At 41.0% G+C, this 20253-nt stretch overlaps 1 protein-coding gene across 1 annotated transcript; it reads left to right on the forward strand.

Moving 5' to 3' along the window:
* Positions 1 to 2011: 2011 nt before the first annotated feature.
* On the forward strand, positions 2012 to 6187 carry LOC119886884 (nuclear factor 7, brain-like). Its single transcript, XM_038697858.1, has 2 exons — positions 2012 to 2041; positions 3807 to 6187. The coding sequence occupies exon 2, from the start codon at positions 3820 to 3822 to the stop codon at positions 5206 to 5208; it is 1389 nt and encodes a 462-aa protein (XP_038553786.1). The 5' UTR covers positions 2012 to 2041; positions 3807 to 3819; the 3' UTR covers positions 5209 to 6187.
* The last annotated feature ends 14066 nt before the right edge of the window (positions 6188 to 20253 follow it).

Raw genomic sequence — 20253 nt, forward strand, 5'->3', positions numbered from 1 at the left:
GGCGTGCAAAATTATTCAGCCCCTTTACTTTCAGTGCAGCAAACTCTCTCCAGAAGTTCAGTGAGGATCTCTGAATGATCCAATGTTGACCTAAATGACTAATGATGATAAATAGAATCCACCTGTGTGAAATCAAGTCTCCGTATAAATGCACCTGCTCTGTGATAGTCTCAGAGGTCCGTTTAAAGCGCAGAGAGCATCATGAAGGACAAGGAAAACACCAGGCAGGTCCGAGATACTGTTGTGGAGAAGTTTAAAGCCGGATTTGGATACAAAAAGATTTCCCAAGCTTTAAACATCCCAAGGAGCACTGTGCAAGCGATAATATTGAAATGGAAGGAGTATCAGACCACTGCAAATCTACGAAGACCCGGCCGTCCCTCTAAACTTTCAGCTCATACAAGGAGAAGACTGATCAGAGATGCAGCCAAGAGGCCCATGATCACTCTGGATGAACTGCAGAGATCTACAGCTGAGGTGGGAGACTCTGTCCATAGGACAACAATCAGTCGTATACTGCACAAATCTGGCCTTTATGGAAGAGTGGCAAGAAGAAAGCCATTTCTTAAAGATATCCATAAAAAGTCTCGTTTAAAGTTTGCCACAAGCCACCTGGGAGACACACCAAACATGTGGAAGAAGGTGCTCTGGTCAGATGAAACCAAAATCAAACTTTTTGGCAACAATGCAAAAGGTTATGTTTGGCTTAAAGGCAACACAGCTCATCACCCTGAACACACCATCCCCACTGTCAAACATGGTGGTGGCAGCATCATGGTTTGGGCCTGCTTTTCTTCAGCAGGGACAGGGAAGATGGTTAAAATTGATGGGAAGATGGACGGAGCCAAATACAGGACCATTCTGGAAGAAAACCTGATGGAGTCTGCAAACGACCTGAGACTGGGACGGAGATTTGTCTTCCAACAAGACAATGATCCAAAACATAAAGCAAAATCTACACTGGAATGGTTCACAAATAAACATATCCAGTTGTTAGAATGGCCAGGTCAAAGTCCAGACCTGAATCCAATCGAGAATCTGTGGAAAGAACTGAAAACTGCTGTTCACAAACGCTCTCCATCCAACCTCACTGAGCTCGAGCTGTTTTGCAAGGAGGAATGGGCAAACATTTCAGTCTCTCGATGTGCAAAACTGATAGAGACGTACTCCAAGCGACTTATAGCTGTAATCGCAGCAAAAGGTGGCGCTACAAAGTATTAACTTAAGGGGGCTGAATAATTTTGCACACAATTTTTCAGTTTTTTATTTGTTAAAAAAGTTTGAAATATCCAATAAATTTCGTTCCACTTCATGATTGTGTCCCACTTGTTGTTGGTTCTTCACAAAAAATTACAGTTTTATATCTTTATGTTTGAAGCCTGCAATGTGGCAAAAGGTCGAAAAGTTCAAGGGGGCCGAATACTTTTGCAAGGCACTGTATGGGAGTGTTAGTTGATATACGATTAATAGCGGCACCTAGAGGTGGATTCACACAAAATTTCAAACAGCCTCTCGGGAGGGCGTGCCAGATAAGGTCCCCGAGTTTGGTGTAGATTGGCCTTTCCAAACATTTGTTAGCTTATATTTGGCACATTTTGACTTGGATCAGAATTCCCTCTACAAACCTTTAACGGCTTGGTCCATGGATAGCCCGTGCCAAGTTTCGTGCCGATCGGACTCGTGGCTTCGGAGGAGTTAACAGAAAATTACCCAATGTGCCACTGTCCATGCTTTATGGCTCAGTCGTTGGCCCATTTTTAAAAAACAGTTACATAAATAGATGATTGATGTTACACTGGCCCCAAAGGTGCGTCAGCCCACCGGGAATTTGCCCGGTATGCCAGATTACCTATCAGCTATCAGTCTCCAGTGAATCAGTGCTTAGGAATGAAACACACTCTGTGTTACAGGTGAAAATACCAGTTTTAGCAGAGCAGGTCTAACAAAGCACCGCCCCTCACACTACTCACCTGAGACAAATCAGGAAACAGTTTGTTCCTGTTCAATTTTCAGAAAGAAGAGACGCTGCAACAGACAGACGGTATGATTAACCTTTATTACAAAGCTGTGACTCTACAGAGGTGGAAAGAGTACAAAAATATTCTACTTAAGTAAAAGTACGATTACTTTGATGAATTTTTCCTTAAGTACAAGTAAAGTTACTGATCTAAAAACCTACTCAAGTAAAAGCAGCTCATTTCATATTTTAAAAGTTGCTTTTTTTTAAAGTTAATTTTTAACCTCCTCCTTATTTACATTGATTTAATATCTTATTCTTGTTATAGTTATTTAATTATATTGCAGTCTTTTGTGATTTGATGAAGGAACAAAGCCATTTGGCGCTTTCAGTTTTAGTTTGCTTGACAGATACTTTGCCAAATCAATGGGGAAGAACAAGGACATTTTATGTTATAATGAAAAGTTTGAGAATCTTTTTGCTTCATTAAGAAACTGTGGTGGAACAGATTAGACTCTGGCTGGAAACACTGTACTGTATATAAAGTCATATACCTTACCTTCAAACAGGTGGTCATTTTAATGGGATATTATAAACGTTAGTATCAGGGAAGGAAATTAGTACCCGCCAAATGCGGGTGGATTTTCCGTTTGGTGGCTAAATGTTAGAGGGCTACCTGCTGTCGTGGAAATTATACTCCTGGTGAGGGGTTGAACAAAGAATTGAGTTACAACCAACCGTTGTCTTTGAAGAATTTATTTAACAAAAGAGAATAAACAGAGACCTGCTACCTAGGGCGGCTTCAGGCGTCTGGCCCCGAGCAAAGGGATGCATCATCATTCACACAGTCTAGGTTTCTATGTTTTGGGGAACAAGAGAGGGAAAACACCAAAACAATCTCACAGCTCTGACCTAAACCCTAGTAAATGTGGACAGACCAACATAAGGAGTATAGAGGAAGGAAAGGTTAAGGATAAAATCACAATACATATATCTATAACAATAATAGTAATAATAATGATAATATTAAAAGATCATACATAAAAGATTAAATGTAAGAGGACCCAATTTTCTGCCATAACACCGGCCACATTGGCGTGTAAATGATACGACATAATATCGCCATGTAATATCTATTTGATGCAGCAGCCCGGCGTTCTTGTTTCTCGTGTGTCACACTTGAATTGGACACTGATGTACCAAGGGATCTAAAATCGTGTTCATTAGTTGCTTTTTATATTCATTTCATGTTTCTTGCGATTCATTGGCGTAGTTTTGGGGTGGGCGTTATGGGACGGTACAGGAGTCGGGAGGGGAAGCGGGGGGAGTGAGGGTGTAGCCGCCTCATACGGAAATCAAAGAAAGAATATCTGCATATGTCGGATTCGATAAATACAGAACAAAAGTTTGCAGTATTATCCCGCAACCATGTGTTCTTTCATATAGCGGTCTGGTTTTACCGGAACCAGCGGCGTGCAAAAAGAGCGGCAGATGTGACCGTCGTTTCACACAGAGATCGTTCTGCCTCTCTGTCTCGTCTCTCTCACCAACTTTCTCGGCTCAGAGGCGGATAAAATCAGCTCGTACCTTTCATAAAGTGCAGCGAGACGGCCTATTAGCGCAGAACCCCTGTGAAATAAAGCTACACAAAAAAACTACTCAATTACAGTAACAGTAATTGTAATTCTTTCCACCTCTGGTACTCAAGTGCTGAAGTACTTCAACTGCAACCTGCTGCTGCCTGAAACACTCAGAGACTCACAGTGAAAGTAACTGAGGCAGCTTTCTACAGCAGGGAGGGAAACACAGCTGACTTCCTGTTGTAACCTGCTGTCTGCTGTGTTTTCAGCTTCAGAGACAAAATGGCTTCCAGATCAGAGGAGGATCTCTGCTGTCCGGTCTGTCAGGAGGTCTTCAGAGATCCTGTTCTTCTGTCATGTAGCCACAGCTTCTGTAAAGTCTGTCTGAAGAGCTGGTGGAGAGAAAAACAAGCACCTGAGTGTCCAGTTTGTAAGAGAAGATCTTCAAGGTCAGAACCACCTCGTAACCTGGCGTTAAAGAACCTGTGTGAGGCCTTCTTACAGGAGAGAGATCAGAGAGCTTCAGAGGCTCTCTGCAGTCTGCACTCTGAGAAACTCAAACTCTTCTGTCTGGACCATCAGCAGCCAGTGTGTGTCGTCTGCAGAGATTCAGAAAAACACAGCAACCACAGATTCAGACCCGTCGATGAAGCTGCACGACAACACAAGAAGGAACTTCAGGAAACTCTGGAGCCCTTAAAGGAGAAGTTAAAGGTTTGTGAACAAGTTAAAGTGAAGTTTGATCAAACAGCAGAACACATGAAGGTCCAGGCCCGACACACAGAGAGGCAGATTAAGGAGCAGTTTAAGAAGCTTCAGCAGTTTCTAGAGGAGGAAGAGGAGGCCAGGATGGCTGCACTGAGGGAGGAAGAGGAGCAGAAGAGTCAGATGATGAAGGAGAAGATGGAGGCTCTGAGCAGAGAGATAGCAGCTCTTTCAGACACAGTCAGAGCCACAGAGGAGGAGCTGAGAGCTGAAGACGTCTCATTCCTGCTCAACTACAAGGCTGCAGTGGAAAGAGTCCAGCAGCGCCCCCTGCTGGATGATCCACAGCTGCCCTCAGGAGCTCTGATAGACCAGGCCAAACACCTGGGCAACCTGACCTTCAACATCTGGAACAAGATGAAGGACATGGTCTCCTACACTCCTGTGATTCTGGACCCAAACACTGCTCATCCAAGACTCATCCTGTCTGAAGATCTGACCAGTGTGAGACGAGGAGGAGAGAGACAGCAGCTTCCTGACCATCCAGAGAGGTTTAATCACTGGTCTGTTCTGGGCTCTGAGGGCTTTAACTCAGGGACTCACAGCTGGGATGTCGAGGCTGGAGACAGTAGACACTGGATACTTGGTGTGTTAGCAGAGTCTGTTCAGAGGAAGGGACTCATACGGTCTGGATTATGGACAATAATGTTCTCTGGAGGTGAATACTCAGCATGGTCACCACCAGCTCCACCCACTGATCTCAGAGTTCAGAAGAAGCCCCAGAGGATCAGAGTGAATCTGGACTGGAACAGAGGAAATCTGTCGTTCTCTGATCCTGATACTAACACACACATACACACCTTCACACACACTTTCACTGAGAGGATGTTTCCATACATTTACACTAGTGATGAGCTGAAGCTGTCAGCAGTGAAGGTCTGTGTGACAGTGGAACAGAGCAGTTAGAGATAAAGAGGATGATTATATTCATGATGTTGTTGATTTCTTAAAGGGAAAAGTCTCTGAATTTAACCTGTTAAGCTGCACCTGTCCTCCTGCTGTCTCATTATTCCAAACATATCTTTATTTTCTTTCACATCAAATAAACACAATCCAACTAGTCCTGTTGGATTTGAAGCATTCTTCTACGTCCTCTTGTCTTCAGTGTGTGTGTGTCGTGCATGTGATCCCTCGCAGCATCTCTGCGTGTCACTCATCGTCGTCGCCAGCTCTCGGTGTGGACGGCGTTCTGAATTGGTTTGTTGTGCCGATCCGTGTGATGTGGGCAGGTGTGGTTTAGGAGGTTGAGCGGGTTGCCTGTTAATCGCAAGGTCGGCGGTTCAATCCCCAGCTCCTCCTCTGCATGTCAAAGTGTCCTTGGGCAACGTGAATGTGATGTAGCGTAAAAGCGCTTTGAGTGGTCGAAAAGACTAGAAAGGTGCTATAACAAGGTGCTCAGAACAAAGCGAGAAAAACAAAGAGTCAGGAGCAGAACTACTGCAGATCAGTCACTCCGGTCCTCCACAGGAGCGAAGGAGGGAGAACACATTCATGCAAAGTTTACAGTTATTTCAACTCACCTGTCATGTAAAGGTTTGGCCTAATGGCTGCTTTTTATTTTTAACACTTTGGCTTTTGTGATTTTCTAACATAATACTGAATTCAGGTACAGAACATTGGGACATCGGGTAATTTGGTGTTAGTCAAAGTTACTGGATGCTTAGCTCTAGCTGTTGATGCACATGACTACATGTATATATGTCATATATCATAATATTCTATGACTAATATACTGTGGATAAAAATTGTATGGTATAGTTCTGTGCCAAAATAATAATATATTGGTTTGAAATTATGTTTATTTATGTAGATTTATATATATATTGAACAAAATTATAAACGCAGCACTTTAGTTTTTGCCCCCATTTATCATGAGCTGAACTCAAAGATCTGAGACTTTCTCTATGTACACAAAAGGCCTATTTCTCTCAAATATTGTTCACAAATCTGTCAAACTCTGTGTCAGTGAGTACTTCTCCTTTGCCGAGATAATCCATCCACCTCACAGGTGTGGCATATCAAGATGCTGAGCAGACTTGTGCCTCAGGCTGGCCACAATAAAAGGACTTAGGCTGGCCGCAATAAAAGGACTTAGGCTGGCCGCAATAAAAGGCCACTCAAACATGGTTATGGATATTATATTGAATATATGTCAGTAGATCCTCCTAAATATTACACACTGAATCTTTAAATTAGATTATTATTCTTTTATTATTCTTGCTGTTCTACATAACCAGTTGCAGTGTGGTAATTTGGGAAGAATGTAGGCTTACATTTCAGAAAAGAAATTGAGGATCAGTTAATAACATTGATATACTGTTAATTGCTGAGCTGATAAACTGATGAGATGATTATTTCATTCTGTACAATATTGTAAATAAAATACTTTTAAAGAGGTGGGATTCTGCTTTTTGGCTTTTCCCCTCTCCTTTATTGAGTTATATCTCTTTTTTTGTGCATGTAACTGGTTTGCAAAGTGAAAAAGCCCAAAGTCCAGCCCAAAGGGATTTCCCATCATCCACAGAAAACTCTGCTCTGAACCGCTTGAAAACAGCTCGTTTGTAGTCCAGCCCTTCACTTCCTTTACTTGTGACGTCACAATGAAAATGTGTCATAAAGCTTGCCAAGCAGCTAGCGGGGTCAGGCACGCCCTCAAACCAAGCTAGTCTGAGCGGAGGCCCTTTGGCTCGACTCGCCTGTGTTTGGGTTTCCATTGTAGAAATGTTGTACCTGTACCTGCTTCCAGGTACTTTTTTTTTATCACCTCACCTCCATCGAGGTTCCAAGCGAGCGGAGGGAAACTAAAATGTAACGTGAAAACAGGACAGACTACTGATTGGTCAGAGAGAATATTCACTATTCACTGCATCATCATTGCTGCACCAGACAGAGGCAACAGAAAGTTTTATATTTTACAGTTTTCGTATGGAATTTCATCAATAAATCCACTTCTGAGAAGTTTTGAGGTGAGAAATCAGCTGTGTAGAATTCAAATATTGACAGTTTTACGGGAAGTGATGGCGGAACAAAAATGTACTTGAATATTGTCGGAGTTGAGGAGCTCCGTGAGTGGCTGCGGGGGAAGCCTGAGCCAACCTGGTGAGGCCGGCCAGCCGCCCGCTCACAGAGCCCTCTGCTCCCGCCGTCACACAGACCGCTGCAGCAACAACGGCAGAGGAAAACACAGCTGGAAGGTTTTCATACCGCTTATCTGTCTTTACATTCTGAGTAAGGTTGAAACGTTTCAACTTAAAAAAGAGAAAGCTGTGTGGATCGCTGGTGTGTGTGTCGCATTGATCACAACAGTCGTGTGTGGCGTCGCTATGACGATAAGCTACGTACTATCTCTGGGTACTACCTGCATATGGAAAACGGAGCAGGGCCGAGTAGAGTCGAGTCTATCGATTTGCGCTATGGTAGCCTTTTTCGACAAGGCAGCATAGATCGTCAGAACACCGGCAACAGTTCAACGTTTAGTCCTGATGGTAAGATGTGGAACAATGATGTTGTGGACTTGGGAGTAACTTATACCATCTGCTAGGTTACGGTCGCAGTCTGAAGCGGCTTTGATTTGGATCACTCTACCTTGTTTCTTACGACCCGCCCTTCTCAAGGGGAGATCGGACAGTGAAGCCGACCAAAGCCTGCATGGAGGGATCCATGTAGGCCCAAAAATGACGTCAAAACCCGTGACACCCTGTCGCACATGAGAGATTTAACCGTATCGCTTAGATTATAAACTCTCGGCAATCTAAAAAAAACTATTCGGCGATCAGTGACGCTGCGTTGGTGTTTGACAGATGGACCTTTTGTTGGTGCATTTATACAGCTACCAGAATCACGGTATTTCTACTGTTGTTCTACGTCATTAAACCACGATTATGCTGCGCGATCAAGCGCAGGTGCCAACAGGAAGTAACAGGAAGTAGCCCTGTAGTAGTATTTTATTGGTCCAAAACTGGCTTCACTGCTCTCCATTCAAATCAGCAGGGTGGCTTCATCCATTAATATACTGTCTATGGCCCTTCTCTGCTTTTGATTGGCTAATAATCCTTACCTGGGAACTGCGCATGTGCAACTCCCAACAACGATTTTGTACAAGTAAGATGCATCAGTCTGTAGCTCAAGAGTGGAGCATACAACACACAGGGTGAAAAGAGGAGCTGCAGCAATGTGCAGTATGAGAAAAATATAACCATGTAAACCTGCTCTGGTACAACCTCTAAATAAGATTTTGAACCTAAAAATGAGCAGAATACCACCTCTTTAAAAACATATTTGACCCTTTAATCATCTTAACATCTTTTTAGTCTAGCCTGTTGACATTTGTTGGCGTAATAATAAATTAAGCTGTTATAATCATAGTTAAATAATATCAAGTAACCTCTGACATATCTTTAACTTAATTTATGGTTAAGAAATAAGTTGAGTAGAGTTGAAAACAACGGCCAAAACTACAACAAGATGGTGAAACATGCTGTCAAAATATCAAACAGACTTAACTTCTTTACATAGAGAAAGCTGTAATTTTTCATATGTTGGGTTACTTTTTTGAGGGCATCCTTTCATTTAAACCGACGGCCGGCAGCCACCTCTCTCCTCCACTTCCAACAGCTGACACCAGCAGTTAGTTCTAAAGCTGCGGTCGGTAACGACTGAACATACAATGCAAAAACCTTCTCTCTTCTCCGCCTCTCTCTCTGCTGCTCGTTTCCCTCTGCTAAGCCCCGCCCACCAAACCAAGAAGGACCCGGTTGTCCTGGAAACATCATCCTGTCTAGGGTTCGCTCTTCCCAGTGAGAGCCTCACCAGCGACTCTCGCAGCAACTCTCTTCTAAAAAAACAAGAAACTGGTACACAACCAACCGCTTTGAGAAGTTATTCCCCTCTGTTTGTCATCATGCCTCTTTGCCACTCATTTAAAAAAAATGCCATGGCATCGAACATAATGAACCTGAAGCTCCGTGTGGAGCTGGGACATGATCACACGAGGAGGGATGAGCAGTTCTTTCACTGCTGTTGGTTTTTCCAACCAGTTCTCATTCCCAACTCGTCACATTTGGACGCTAAGTCAACACCCATAGTGTGGCTTTTTAACGCCCTGGGTACCCTTTAGCATGTACGTATTTGCACGTATAGAGCTACACAGTCAAGTTAACAATAATAAATATGCAATGTCTGGTTAGACTTTCAAAATAAAACTAGTGGTTAAAGTTGTGAATCCATATATGGTTCGTTCTTTGATTATTTCTTTTAATAACTAAATCAGAAAAACAAAAAAGCAAGTTGTTTTTTGTTTTTTCCGTTTTAAAACCAAAGGTTACGACTTGTCACATTTTGCTGAACCTGTGGTTGCTGGTTCTAATCCTGGAGCTGTAACGTTACATTACCTGTTAAAATGTCTCTCAGCAGAACATTAAACCCCCAACTAACCAGTGAAAGAGCTCAGTTCCAAACCAGTTTAAACTGTTATTAATAACCACCTCTGTTCCCTGGCAACTCGTCCCTCTGGACTTTAATGAGAACATATTTTTAGTTATCTTACATGGTGAAATAAGGGTAAAGAATCCTCTTCAATGGATGAGGGTGTCAAGGTCAGAATTAAAGAGCCTTTTCTACATTTTTAAACAAAAGAATTTCAATGTTAAATGCATTTAAATTGGTAAAAATGAGGTGAGTTTAAAGAATGTCATTATGTGAGTTCACTATGGGGGATTTGACAGCATGGTTTGAACAAAGCTCACATGCAAAGACAACCTGGAGAGAATGTAATGTACATTTCTTTCCATAAATGATTCTCATTACAAACAACAGCTGCTGTGGCTGAACCTCACATGTTTAGTCCATTTAGTTTTTTAAACAATTCTTCTCATTTTCATAATAATTGGCTGCATGTGGGGTGGCATGGTGCTGCAGTGGTTAGCACTGTCACCTCACAGCAAGAAGGTCGCGGGTTCAAAGCCAAGTTGCCCCGGCCTTTCTGTGTGGAGTTTGCATGTTGTCCTCGTTGGTTCTCTCCGGGTGCTCTGGCTTCCTCCCACCATCCAAAGACATGCAGGCTAGGTTAATTGGTTTCCCCGTGTGAGTGGTTGTTTGTCTATGTGTAGCCTTGCGATGGACCTGTCCAGGGTGTATCCTGCCTTTTGCCCAAAGTAAGCTGGGATTGGCCGGATGGATGGCTGCATGTGGCCAACAAGTCCTTTTGTGATGACTCTTGAGTTTCCTTCTGTCTCTCTGCCGGTTCTTATAGATGCATGTGGCCGCTGGTGTTTGCATAATGTTCTCCAGCTCATTTTCTTGTGTTGGACGTGTATGTAAATAAGACTGTATGTGGCAGCTCAGAAACAGCAGCTGCAGCAGCTCCTGTAGCAGCACATGGTTTCTTTTGGCCCACCACCTCCACACTTTGGAGGAGGATCAATGTTTATGTTAATGCTGCATATTTTCTTTCCTTCTAAAAAAATGTATTATTTTTATATAGGCTATAGTTTCTTTCTATACTTCCTCTGAAATTCTAAGTTACATTATCACAATAAAGCAGTAATGTTGCAGCGATTTGCTGGCATTAAGATTAAAACTGAAATTAATTATTTCTCAGTACCCACAAATAAGAGCTAAATCATGTGTTTTTTTGTCCTGAGAAGCTTCTTTTCTAGCAAATCAGATGATCAGATCTGCTCTGACAGATGTACAGTTACCACACATATATATATCTATATCAATCTATATTTTAGTTTACTTATTTAACCAGTATAGGTCCTACTGAGATAAAAAAAAATATATATATATTTTTCAAGGGCCAAGATCGGCAGCAGCACAAAATAAAAGGATTACTACTAAAACAGGTTCTCCCAACTATTCTAGACTCCATTGCGTGTTTATATGTCCCTGCTTTTATTCACCCGCTGATCCTACTGTTTTATACAAATCACATTTCTATCCAATCTGCACTTTCTAAAATACTGAAAATCAGTTTACAAGAGGATTCTTCAGCAGCATTAGTCTGAATATTTAATATTTATATCTTACATGTGCAGCTGCTCCTGTCAGAATGAACAAATAGTCACAACATTAAGCTTTTAATTTGAAACCAAGCTTAGATTAACATCTGTCTGTATTTGCTCGACTGATTGATAATAATTAAACAATTCTCTCCTGATCAGGACTAAATTTATGTTTCTTAACAACATTTAATGACAGGAAACACGGGAGAATCTGAAATGTGATTTAGCATCAATGGATTTGTGAAATCATCACCTTCATTTGTATTTCTGTCTCTTCTTGTATGACTGTGAGTGTTTGTTAACGAAGGATGTGACTGACTGTGTTCACAGAGAGAAGAGTTTTAGAAAAGTTAAAAACAGTAGTTACATCCAAATAATTCAGAGAACACAATGCAGGTAAATTCAAATATGAAGGCACAACAAGAACATGCAACAATAAAAACAGCATCACATAATAAATAACATATTGAATCAACACAACATCAGGGTTAGATGCTGCTAGAGAACTCTTCAGATGAGCCCTGATGGAACCAGAGGAACTAAACCAGCCCCAGTTGGTTCCTCTCGTGCTTTAGCATTACATTTGAGTCACAGTGGCAAGAATCAGTTTCTCAGTAAGATAATTAACCGGTGATGTTTAAAAACCTCAGAAGTGGTTTAACAAAACTTCCTGAAGGTATTGCCCCACCCCTCAATGACTCTTTGAACCATCTGCATGAAATTAACTCAGTCTGAGGCAACATGAAAAAGATTTTTAACCTGTTTCTAACATCGTGATTCAGTTTTGTAATCGACACAAAAATGGTGGCTGGAAATGAAATGGAAAGTGGAATTAAAATGTACGGTGTATTTAAAAAGTTTAAGTCTATATTTCTGTTACTTTCTACAGTCCATTCATAAAAAGAGCTCTGACGTTTAATTTCAGGCTACCTGCATCACAGCACAAAGTCACAACAGGTTACAAATCTGTTTGATCAAATCTGTTTTCATCCAGATGTTTCAAAGAGTGTTTAATGATTCTGAAAATACCTTCAGAGCAGCTGGAAGTTTTGTTAAACAAGTTTCTGTCAGAGAAACTGGAGCTTCTGTCTGTGAGTCAAATGAAGGCGTGATACTAACACAGGAGAGGTACAAACCTTTAGACAGTGAGAGACTACCACTTCCTGTTCTTTCTTTTAAATCTCATTACAGCCAATTAAAGAGCCAAATAGGAAGCTTTTGAACTGCTATTATGTTCATCTCTGTCTTTCAATTCAATTCAATTCAAATTGGTTTTATTGGCATGAATGTGTAATAACAATTTTGCCAAAGCATCATACATACTACATAAGATCAACCAACCCATACATCTCATTAAACAAGTAATCAAAACGTATGTGTATATAATATATATATTAAAAATAAAACAGTAAGCGTGTGTGTGTGTGTGTCTTAAAAAATAAAATAAAATAAATAAATAAAACAGTAAGCGTGTGTGTGTGGATGTTAAAAAAAATATATATATATATTAAAAATAAAATAAATAAATAAAACAGTAAGCGTGTGTGTGTGTTAAAAAATAAAATAAAATAGATAAATAAAACAGTAAGCGTTTGTGTTAAAAAAAAATATTAAAAATTAAAAATAAATAAATAAATAAAATGGTAACCGTGTGTGTGTGTTAAAAAATAAATATATTAAAAATAAAATAAATAAATAAAACAGTAAGCGTGTGTTAAAAAAAATATATATATATATTAAAAATTTAAATAAAATAAATTTAAAAAACGGTAAGCATATGTGTGTGTATGTTTAAAAAATAAATATATATTACAAATAAAATAAATCAATAAAACAGTAAGCGTGTGTGTGTGTGTGTGTTAAAAAAATAAAATAAAATAAATAAAACAGTAAGCATATGAGTGTTTGTGTGTGTTAAAAAAGTATATTAAAAATAAAATAAATAGATAAAACAGTAAGGGTGTGGTTAAAAAAATATATATATATTAAAAATTAAATAAATAAAACGGTAAACGTGTGTGTATGTTAAAAAAATAAATATATATTAAAAATAAAATAAATCAATAAAACAGTAAGCGTGGGTGTGTGTGTGTGTGTTAAAAAATAAAATAAAATAAATAAAACAGTAAGCATATTTGTTTTTGTGTGTGTTAAAAAAATATATTAAAAACAAAATAAATAAATAAAACAGTAAGCGTGTGTGTGTGTTTGTTAAAAAATAAAATAAATAAAACAGTAAAGCAGCAGAGAGACATGCAGAAGGTTTTTGCATTTGTATGTTCTATTGTTACCAACTGCAGCTTTAATAAGGATCAAAAACAGGAAAAAAAGCCAGCAGATAAAGTAGCATCAGAGTGTTCAGTCTGAAAATAAACCCAAACTAAACCGGCAGGAGAAAACCGAATTCTGGTGCAAGGCATGCCAGGTGCGCCTGTGTATCATCATCATGTTTAGGGAAATGCATTGGCAGGAAAAAATGACAGTTTCTGTCCAAAAACGTTGACACAGAGTGCCCAAAAAAATTAGCTTAACTCATAAACACAAGAAGCCAGCAGCTTCAAATCACTGCTAGCACTATCCAGACATGTGTGCAACTTTATATGTTGAGGGTTTTCAGTGCTGTTTTCAATAAAATAAAGTTGAAGTTCTGTTTATTGTTTAGTGGAGGTCTCACTTGTTAGGACCAAAAACATAATGTGATCCTTTCTGCTGATTTGAGGGAAAATTATTTAAGTTTTTATTGTATTGTTGCCAAAAAGAAACCAATCATAGATGAGTGATACAAGAATGTATATTTGGTCAAAAAAGCATACTGTAGCCTAAATTGCTTTCTGGTATAAACACGTTATTATGGACGGCACAAAGAACTGCTTACATATGCAAATTAATATGAAATAACATTCTTGGTATCTCTGAACTCTTTAAATTTGGTGCTGCAGCTTCAGTTCTTTTAATTGCTGAAAAGAGCGGGTTGGCCGTTAATCGGAAGGTCGGCAGTTCGATCCCTGGCTCCCCCTGGTTGCATGTCGAAGTGTCCTTGTGTAAAAGCGCTTTGAGTGGTCGAAAAGACTAGAAAGGCGCCATACAAATACGGAGCATTTACATGTTGACACGACCCACATGACGTGTGTTTGACACATGAAGTGTTTGGCTCAGATGTTTCCTTCATTGGAATAAAACCCTTAAATGATCTCTTTATGGATCCTTTATATGTGACTTTAGAGAAATTGATTACAAGGTGTGCAATGAGGATTTAACAGCAAGTGCAGAACGTTCCAACAGCAAGAAGGAAAACTTGAGATGCAGCGCAGCGTCCTGATGCAAACAAGTTGTAGATTGAGTTTTTTTCTGCTTGCTTAGGTGCAATTTCTGACACTATAGGCTATTTTTGCAAAACTCTACACACTAACAACAAAACCAAAAAAGCAAAACATTATATATCTCTTGCAAAAGCAAACAAGTCTTTCAATGCTCTTTGTAAATTTGTGTTTTCCTCCTCAGCCTTTCAGATTAGTTTACCTGTAAACCGCCTGTTACCACCCTAAAAACCCACCTGAGTCGTGAGTTTTTATTAGTCTGCTGCTGATGTAATCAGAAAGTCACCCTCCTCCAACACACTGCCAAGCGTAGCTCAAGGTTGTTTGGGTCACGGTATTTACCATGTGGCCTCCTGAGGTGTGGAGCTAGCATTTAGAAAGAAGCATCAAACTGAGCTGCTGACATTCAGAACACACAGCCTGCAGCACTCGTGACGAACCAAACCTTCACCTCGGCTCCAGGAAGGACATCACAGCGGCTGCTGCTTTATTTCTTTTCCAGTCAGAATGCAGAACGTCCTCGCTGCAGCAGGTGTGGACACTTTACATGGACATTTGTTTCTTTTTATTTTAAATGTGAGTGAATCTGTTCCAGGTTTCAGTCAGCAGCTTTAAACAAGCAGCCACGTCATGAAGCAGATCAGTAGACGACAGCTGTTTGTCTTAGATAATATAGTCTAATCACTGAGCACATACTAAAGATGCAGCCAGGAGCGGAGCACTGAGACTTTCCAGACGAGTCGTCTCCTCATCCTCAGTTCGAGCCTGTGAATATGAAGCTGCACCGAGGAGCACGGGGAAGCTGCTGAGTGTTTCCTCTCCTGCACGAGATGAGGACGTCTGACATTTCAGGTGCTTTTAGACAGCGGGCAGTTGCTGCCATGACGGTGACATTTAGCGCTTTTTAGTGAAATATTTAAAATAGTTTTGAATATGTACACTCAGTGTCCAGTTTATTAGGCACACCTCGCTAAAACAAAGTCTGTCCTGTGGTAAATCCTCCTTCAGGAAGGTTATAATGTTCAGTTTGTGTTTTGTATGATCAGCGTAGAGGATGTAGAGTTTGTGCTGCTGCTGAACTGGATTGAGTTCCACTGACACCCCATTTAAAAACACTTCTGTAGATGTGTGGAGTCGTTTTCTACGGTGCTGAGTGATCCTAAACTCGTCTGCCTGATTGAAGCATTTTATGGTTTTTGCAAAATCTCCTCCTGTTTCTCAGCGTTTTGCTGTAACCAGGCTCAGATTGGCCCACAAAAATAAAACCCAGCGCAGCAACAAGAACCAGGCTGTGATCCCTCCTCTGTCTCACCTCTGCAACAAGTGTAACGTACAGACGCTGCTGCAGTGCTGTGTCGCTCTGTTGTTTTGAACATTTTCCAATGCAGATATTGAGCCTCTCGCTGCCAAAACTGCCTCCTTCTTCCCAAGAAAATGGAACATAAACTCTCTCCAGCTCCAGCGGGGCTTTTCTGGCCCATTTTTCCTGCATATCAGTAGTTGTTGTTTAAAGACGGCACAGTATACTGAAGAATTAGTATTGTCAAGACTGGCCGCCGCTGGCAAACAGTCAAGGTGCATCATGCAGCTGAAAAATAGTTGTTAAAGGCAGAAACAGCCTGCGGATCGCCAGAAACCTGAGGATTCCTCCTCCAGCTGTGCAAAGGATTTAAATTTTAATATCTGGGTTCTAAAGATAGGATGTTTTTATATATTGTTCTACCTCCTCATTGCTCTCTCTCCTCTGCAGCATCCTTCCTGTCTCTCCCTGGCCTCCCCCCTCCTCCCAGTGTGTTGCCCAGTACAGGGACAGTCTCTGTGAATCAATGACTCTGAGGACAGGCAGGCAGAGGCAGAGGAGGTGGACGGGAATCTCAACTAAAGGCCAAGGACGGCCTGCAGGAGATAAGAGAGAGGGAGCAGCAGAAAGGTGGAGGAGGAGTGTGAGGGCCTGAACAGAACATAGAGTTTTATAATGCTGCGTTACAAAAGCAGATATTTTGGCTGGATGTTTAGCATAAATACTTTTTTATTTCCAATTTCTCTTGTTTCTCAGTAAACGCTTCTTCAACCAACTCTTCCAGCAGCAGCAGAGTTCTGTCAGGCGTTCACTTTGACTTTTCCCCTAAAATACCACGAATTAAACTCAACCCTTCGTTCACAAAGATGGTGAACATTCCACCTGCTGAACGTCAGCCTGTTAGCATGCTAATGTTAGCAGCCCAGGAGAAGCACAGCTGCAGCTTCAGGCAGGAAGGAGCTTCTTTATTTTTCAGGCTTTTGACTGTTTTCACAAGCGAGAGAGATGAATGTCACTTTAAAAGTTTCTGTCTGTAAACGTTACAGAGAGTAATTCCTGTTGTGATCAACCACTCACTGAATCCCAGTCTCCACAATCACAGACTCTGAAGTGGGTTCCTAGTCAGTCTACGAGGGTCCTGCTGTCAAATCGTCAGGTGCATCAGGTCTCTGTTGCAGACTTTCTGAACCCTTTATGCACACTTTCTGTATGTCTGCCTCTCTGCAGACTTTGCCTGAGGGAATCACCCACAGTTCACAGTGTTTAATGCTGTTTCGATAAACATTATTAATTTGATTAGGCTACCTGAAAGTGACCTCTCGTCCACGGGTCATTTTCAAATAATCAGTTTACTCGTCAGGAGCCTGGAATACTTTCATATCAGACAGTCGGCCCCTTCAGTGCCTCGGCTGTTAAGAATATAAAAAGTGTAAAATTAAAAGTCCTCAATTGTTTTGGTGTAGTGAAGGTAGCGTAACGTGATATGTTGCAAAGTGCGGTGCTGTCCCGCATTTTCTCATCAATCCCACCAATACTGATTTGTGTCTTAATACGTGGATCTGTGGATCCAAATGTAGCTAAAATATAAAGTATAGAACAGAAATGCAGTTTTCTGTTTTGCTGATCCTCCAGCTGCTGGAAGATGAGGAGGCTTTTCCTTGTGAACGTTTTTTACGTTTGATGTTTTTAAGCTGCTTTGTTCCTTTTTTTTAACTTTACAGGCAAATGAACACATCCTGCGTTTTGGAGACTAGTGGAGGGTATGTTTTATCCTAAATACAACGTTACCTTTACATTGTTACCGCCTGTATGAAAGTATTAAATGTCTCTGAGCAGTTTCTATAGGTAGTCGCACAGAACTCATCTTTGCACGAAGCATGTTCCATCGTGGACACAACGTCGCGGTGCACCTGGTCAATAGATAAGTCGCTGCTGGAGGGTTTTATCAAAGAAGTTGCATTGCTTATTTACGTGTAGAAAACATCTTGTTAATTGTGTCTATTGAAACTCATGCCAGCAGAGGCCGGAAGAAAACACGCTGCTAGAAGGCCTGAGTTTTTGAATGGAGTTTGGTTGGCTGTGTCGTGAAAGGTGTGAGACCTCAGAAGGACAAGACACAAAGAAATGAAATATCAAAACCCGAAACAAACACCTTTACTCTCCGAGTCCAGTTTTTAAATCTCTACATTGAATTTTCCAAATAAATATCAGCCAATCAGGAATTTCACTGAGTAGATACGAGCTACCATCAGTCAAACAATCTGACTTCATTTGTAAAACACTTTCACACAACAAAACACAAACACACACACACACAAAGCGATACATGACTTTGTAATTAATAAATCACCCAAAATAAAAATAAGAACAGAGGAAATGCTGTTAAAATTCATCAATTTGTAATGAGACAGGATTAAAAATAAAGAGAAAATCTTCTGTAACTACGGAAGAGACCATCTGCTTCATGTTTACACCCGCACGCACATGCCCTGAACGTGTACCTGAACGGCCGATAGACGTGCGTTTGCAGTTGTTTTAATGTAGACGGAGATGGACTCCAAAACGCAGGTGTGGACGGAGATCGTATTCGTTTTAATTAGTAGTGTGGATGGGGCCTCAGCCTCCTCTGCTGCCCTCAAGTCTTCAGGACGAGAGGACCGTAGTAATAAATGGACGCCTCACAGGTGTTGATAAGTAAACGGCCAGTACCAGAAGACCTGAGGCTTCAGAGGCTGGCTAATGTGATAAATAGATGGGACCAGGCCCATTAGGAGCCCTGTAGACCAATAAAAGGATAACAACATCGATCCTGAAGAGAACAGGTAGCTGGTGCAGAAACTCTGTGTCATGTGGGCTTCTGCTGGTCCTAGAGACCACATGTGCAGCTGAGTTTGGAAGAAACTGAGACACATTCTCTCACATTCTGCTCTGAAATCTACAGCAGAACCCAAAGTTTGTTTCTGTGTCGTTCATTAATAAAACTGCCTTCTGAAACAACCCGTTACTGACTGAGATAACATGTTCTGGTGTTTGTTTTGATATTGCCGTTATAAATTGGCCGCCCTGCTCTCTAAATAAAGACATCGACCATCACAAATCTTGTATCAGTCGACCACTATTGTCAATAAACACAGCACCGTGCTCCCAGCAATCACTTCAGAGCCGCGTGGCTCAGAAGCCTGGAGTTATAAACGTGAAACACTGTTCACTGTGGTGAAAATACAGGCTTCACAGTCCAAACACAAGAGAGTCTCCCTGTTCTGATGTATTTTTACACTTAAAGCACAAATCCACAACACACACCTACACATGTTGTGTACTTTCCTGTGTTTCTGCCGGTTGGTCATTCAGCTCATGAAGCCAGTTTAGGGATAAAAGCAACAGCTACATCAAACGTGTGTCAACAATGTGAGCAGATCAGCTGATCATGTTCTACACACAGATTGAAACTGACGCATTATAACACCTGAAAATGCACACAGCACTTGTAAAATGGTGAATCATTTCTGGCTTTTATTAGCAATTCAGTTCAAATAGAAAAATAAATCCAGCTCAGCAGGAATCAAAACAACAGATTACAAGTCAAGTGGAGGCTTAGCGCTCACAGTTAGGAGTCATTCAGCTCTGAGCGGGTTCACGTATTCACAGGCCGCACACATCATGTGTGTGAGTGTGAGGGGGGGGTGTTCACTCTTGACCCCGTCCATCTTGTGAAAAACACAATCAGAGGAGTGGTTTTCACTGTTAACTTAAGTTAAACATGTTGTTATTGTATCGCGTGTCTACCTGTTAATTATTCACGTGACACAGGAACAGTTTCTACCCACAAGCCATCACTCTGCGGGACAGTTAACAATCTCTGTGCAATAACCTGATGACTCTGACTCCACCTGTATATTTACTACTTGATATTTTTTTTGTTATTGTAGCAACTGAGTAGCTGTTAAATTTTTTAGTAAACTCTAAATATCATGTCCACCTACCTCATGTAGCTAAATAATAATCTCTGCTTCACTACATTTTTGTCTCGCTGTCTACAGATGTTGTTTATTTTGTGTTTATGGTCGTGGGACTTTTCATGACCCCTGATTCTTTTACTGTTTCACAACACAGATTTCGCTTCTGATGCAGCTGAAATGCCAGTACTAACCGCACATAGCACACCACAACCACACTCCTCTTCCTCTCTCACCACAGGTAGACGGCGTCTCCAGAATGCTGCGGTCCATCCAGCCGAGTGGGAAGGAGGTGGACTTTCTCCTGAGGAGTGCAGAAACCCAAGGCTTCCTGAACCGACTGAAGGAAGCTCAGATGGGTCCTCGGCTATGAG

The sequence above is a fragment of the Micropterus salmoides genome, unplaced genomic scaffold (genome assembly GCF_014851395.1).
Source record: "Micropterus salmoides isolate LMB-PRFRI ecotype aquatic unplaced genomic scaffold, ASM1485139v1 Ms_hic_scaffold_4, whole genome shotgun sequence".
Lineage (NCBI taxonomy): Eukaryota > Metazoa > Chordata > Actinopteri > Centrarchiformes > Centrarchidae > Micropterus > Micropterus salmoides.

Coding starts and splice junctions, on each gene's coding strand:
- LOC119886884 (XM_038697858.1), top strand. CDS start 3,820: ATGGCTTCCAGATCAGAGGAGGATCTCTGCTGTCCGGTCTGTCAGGAG.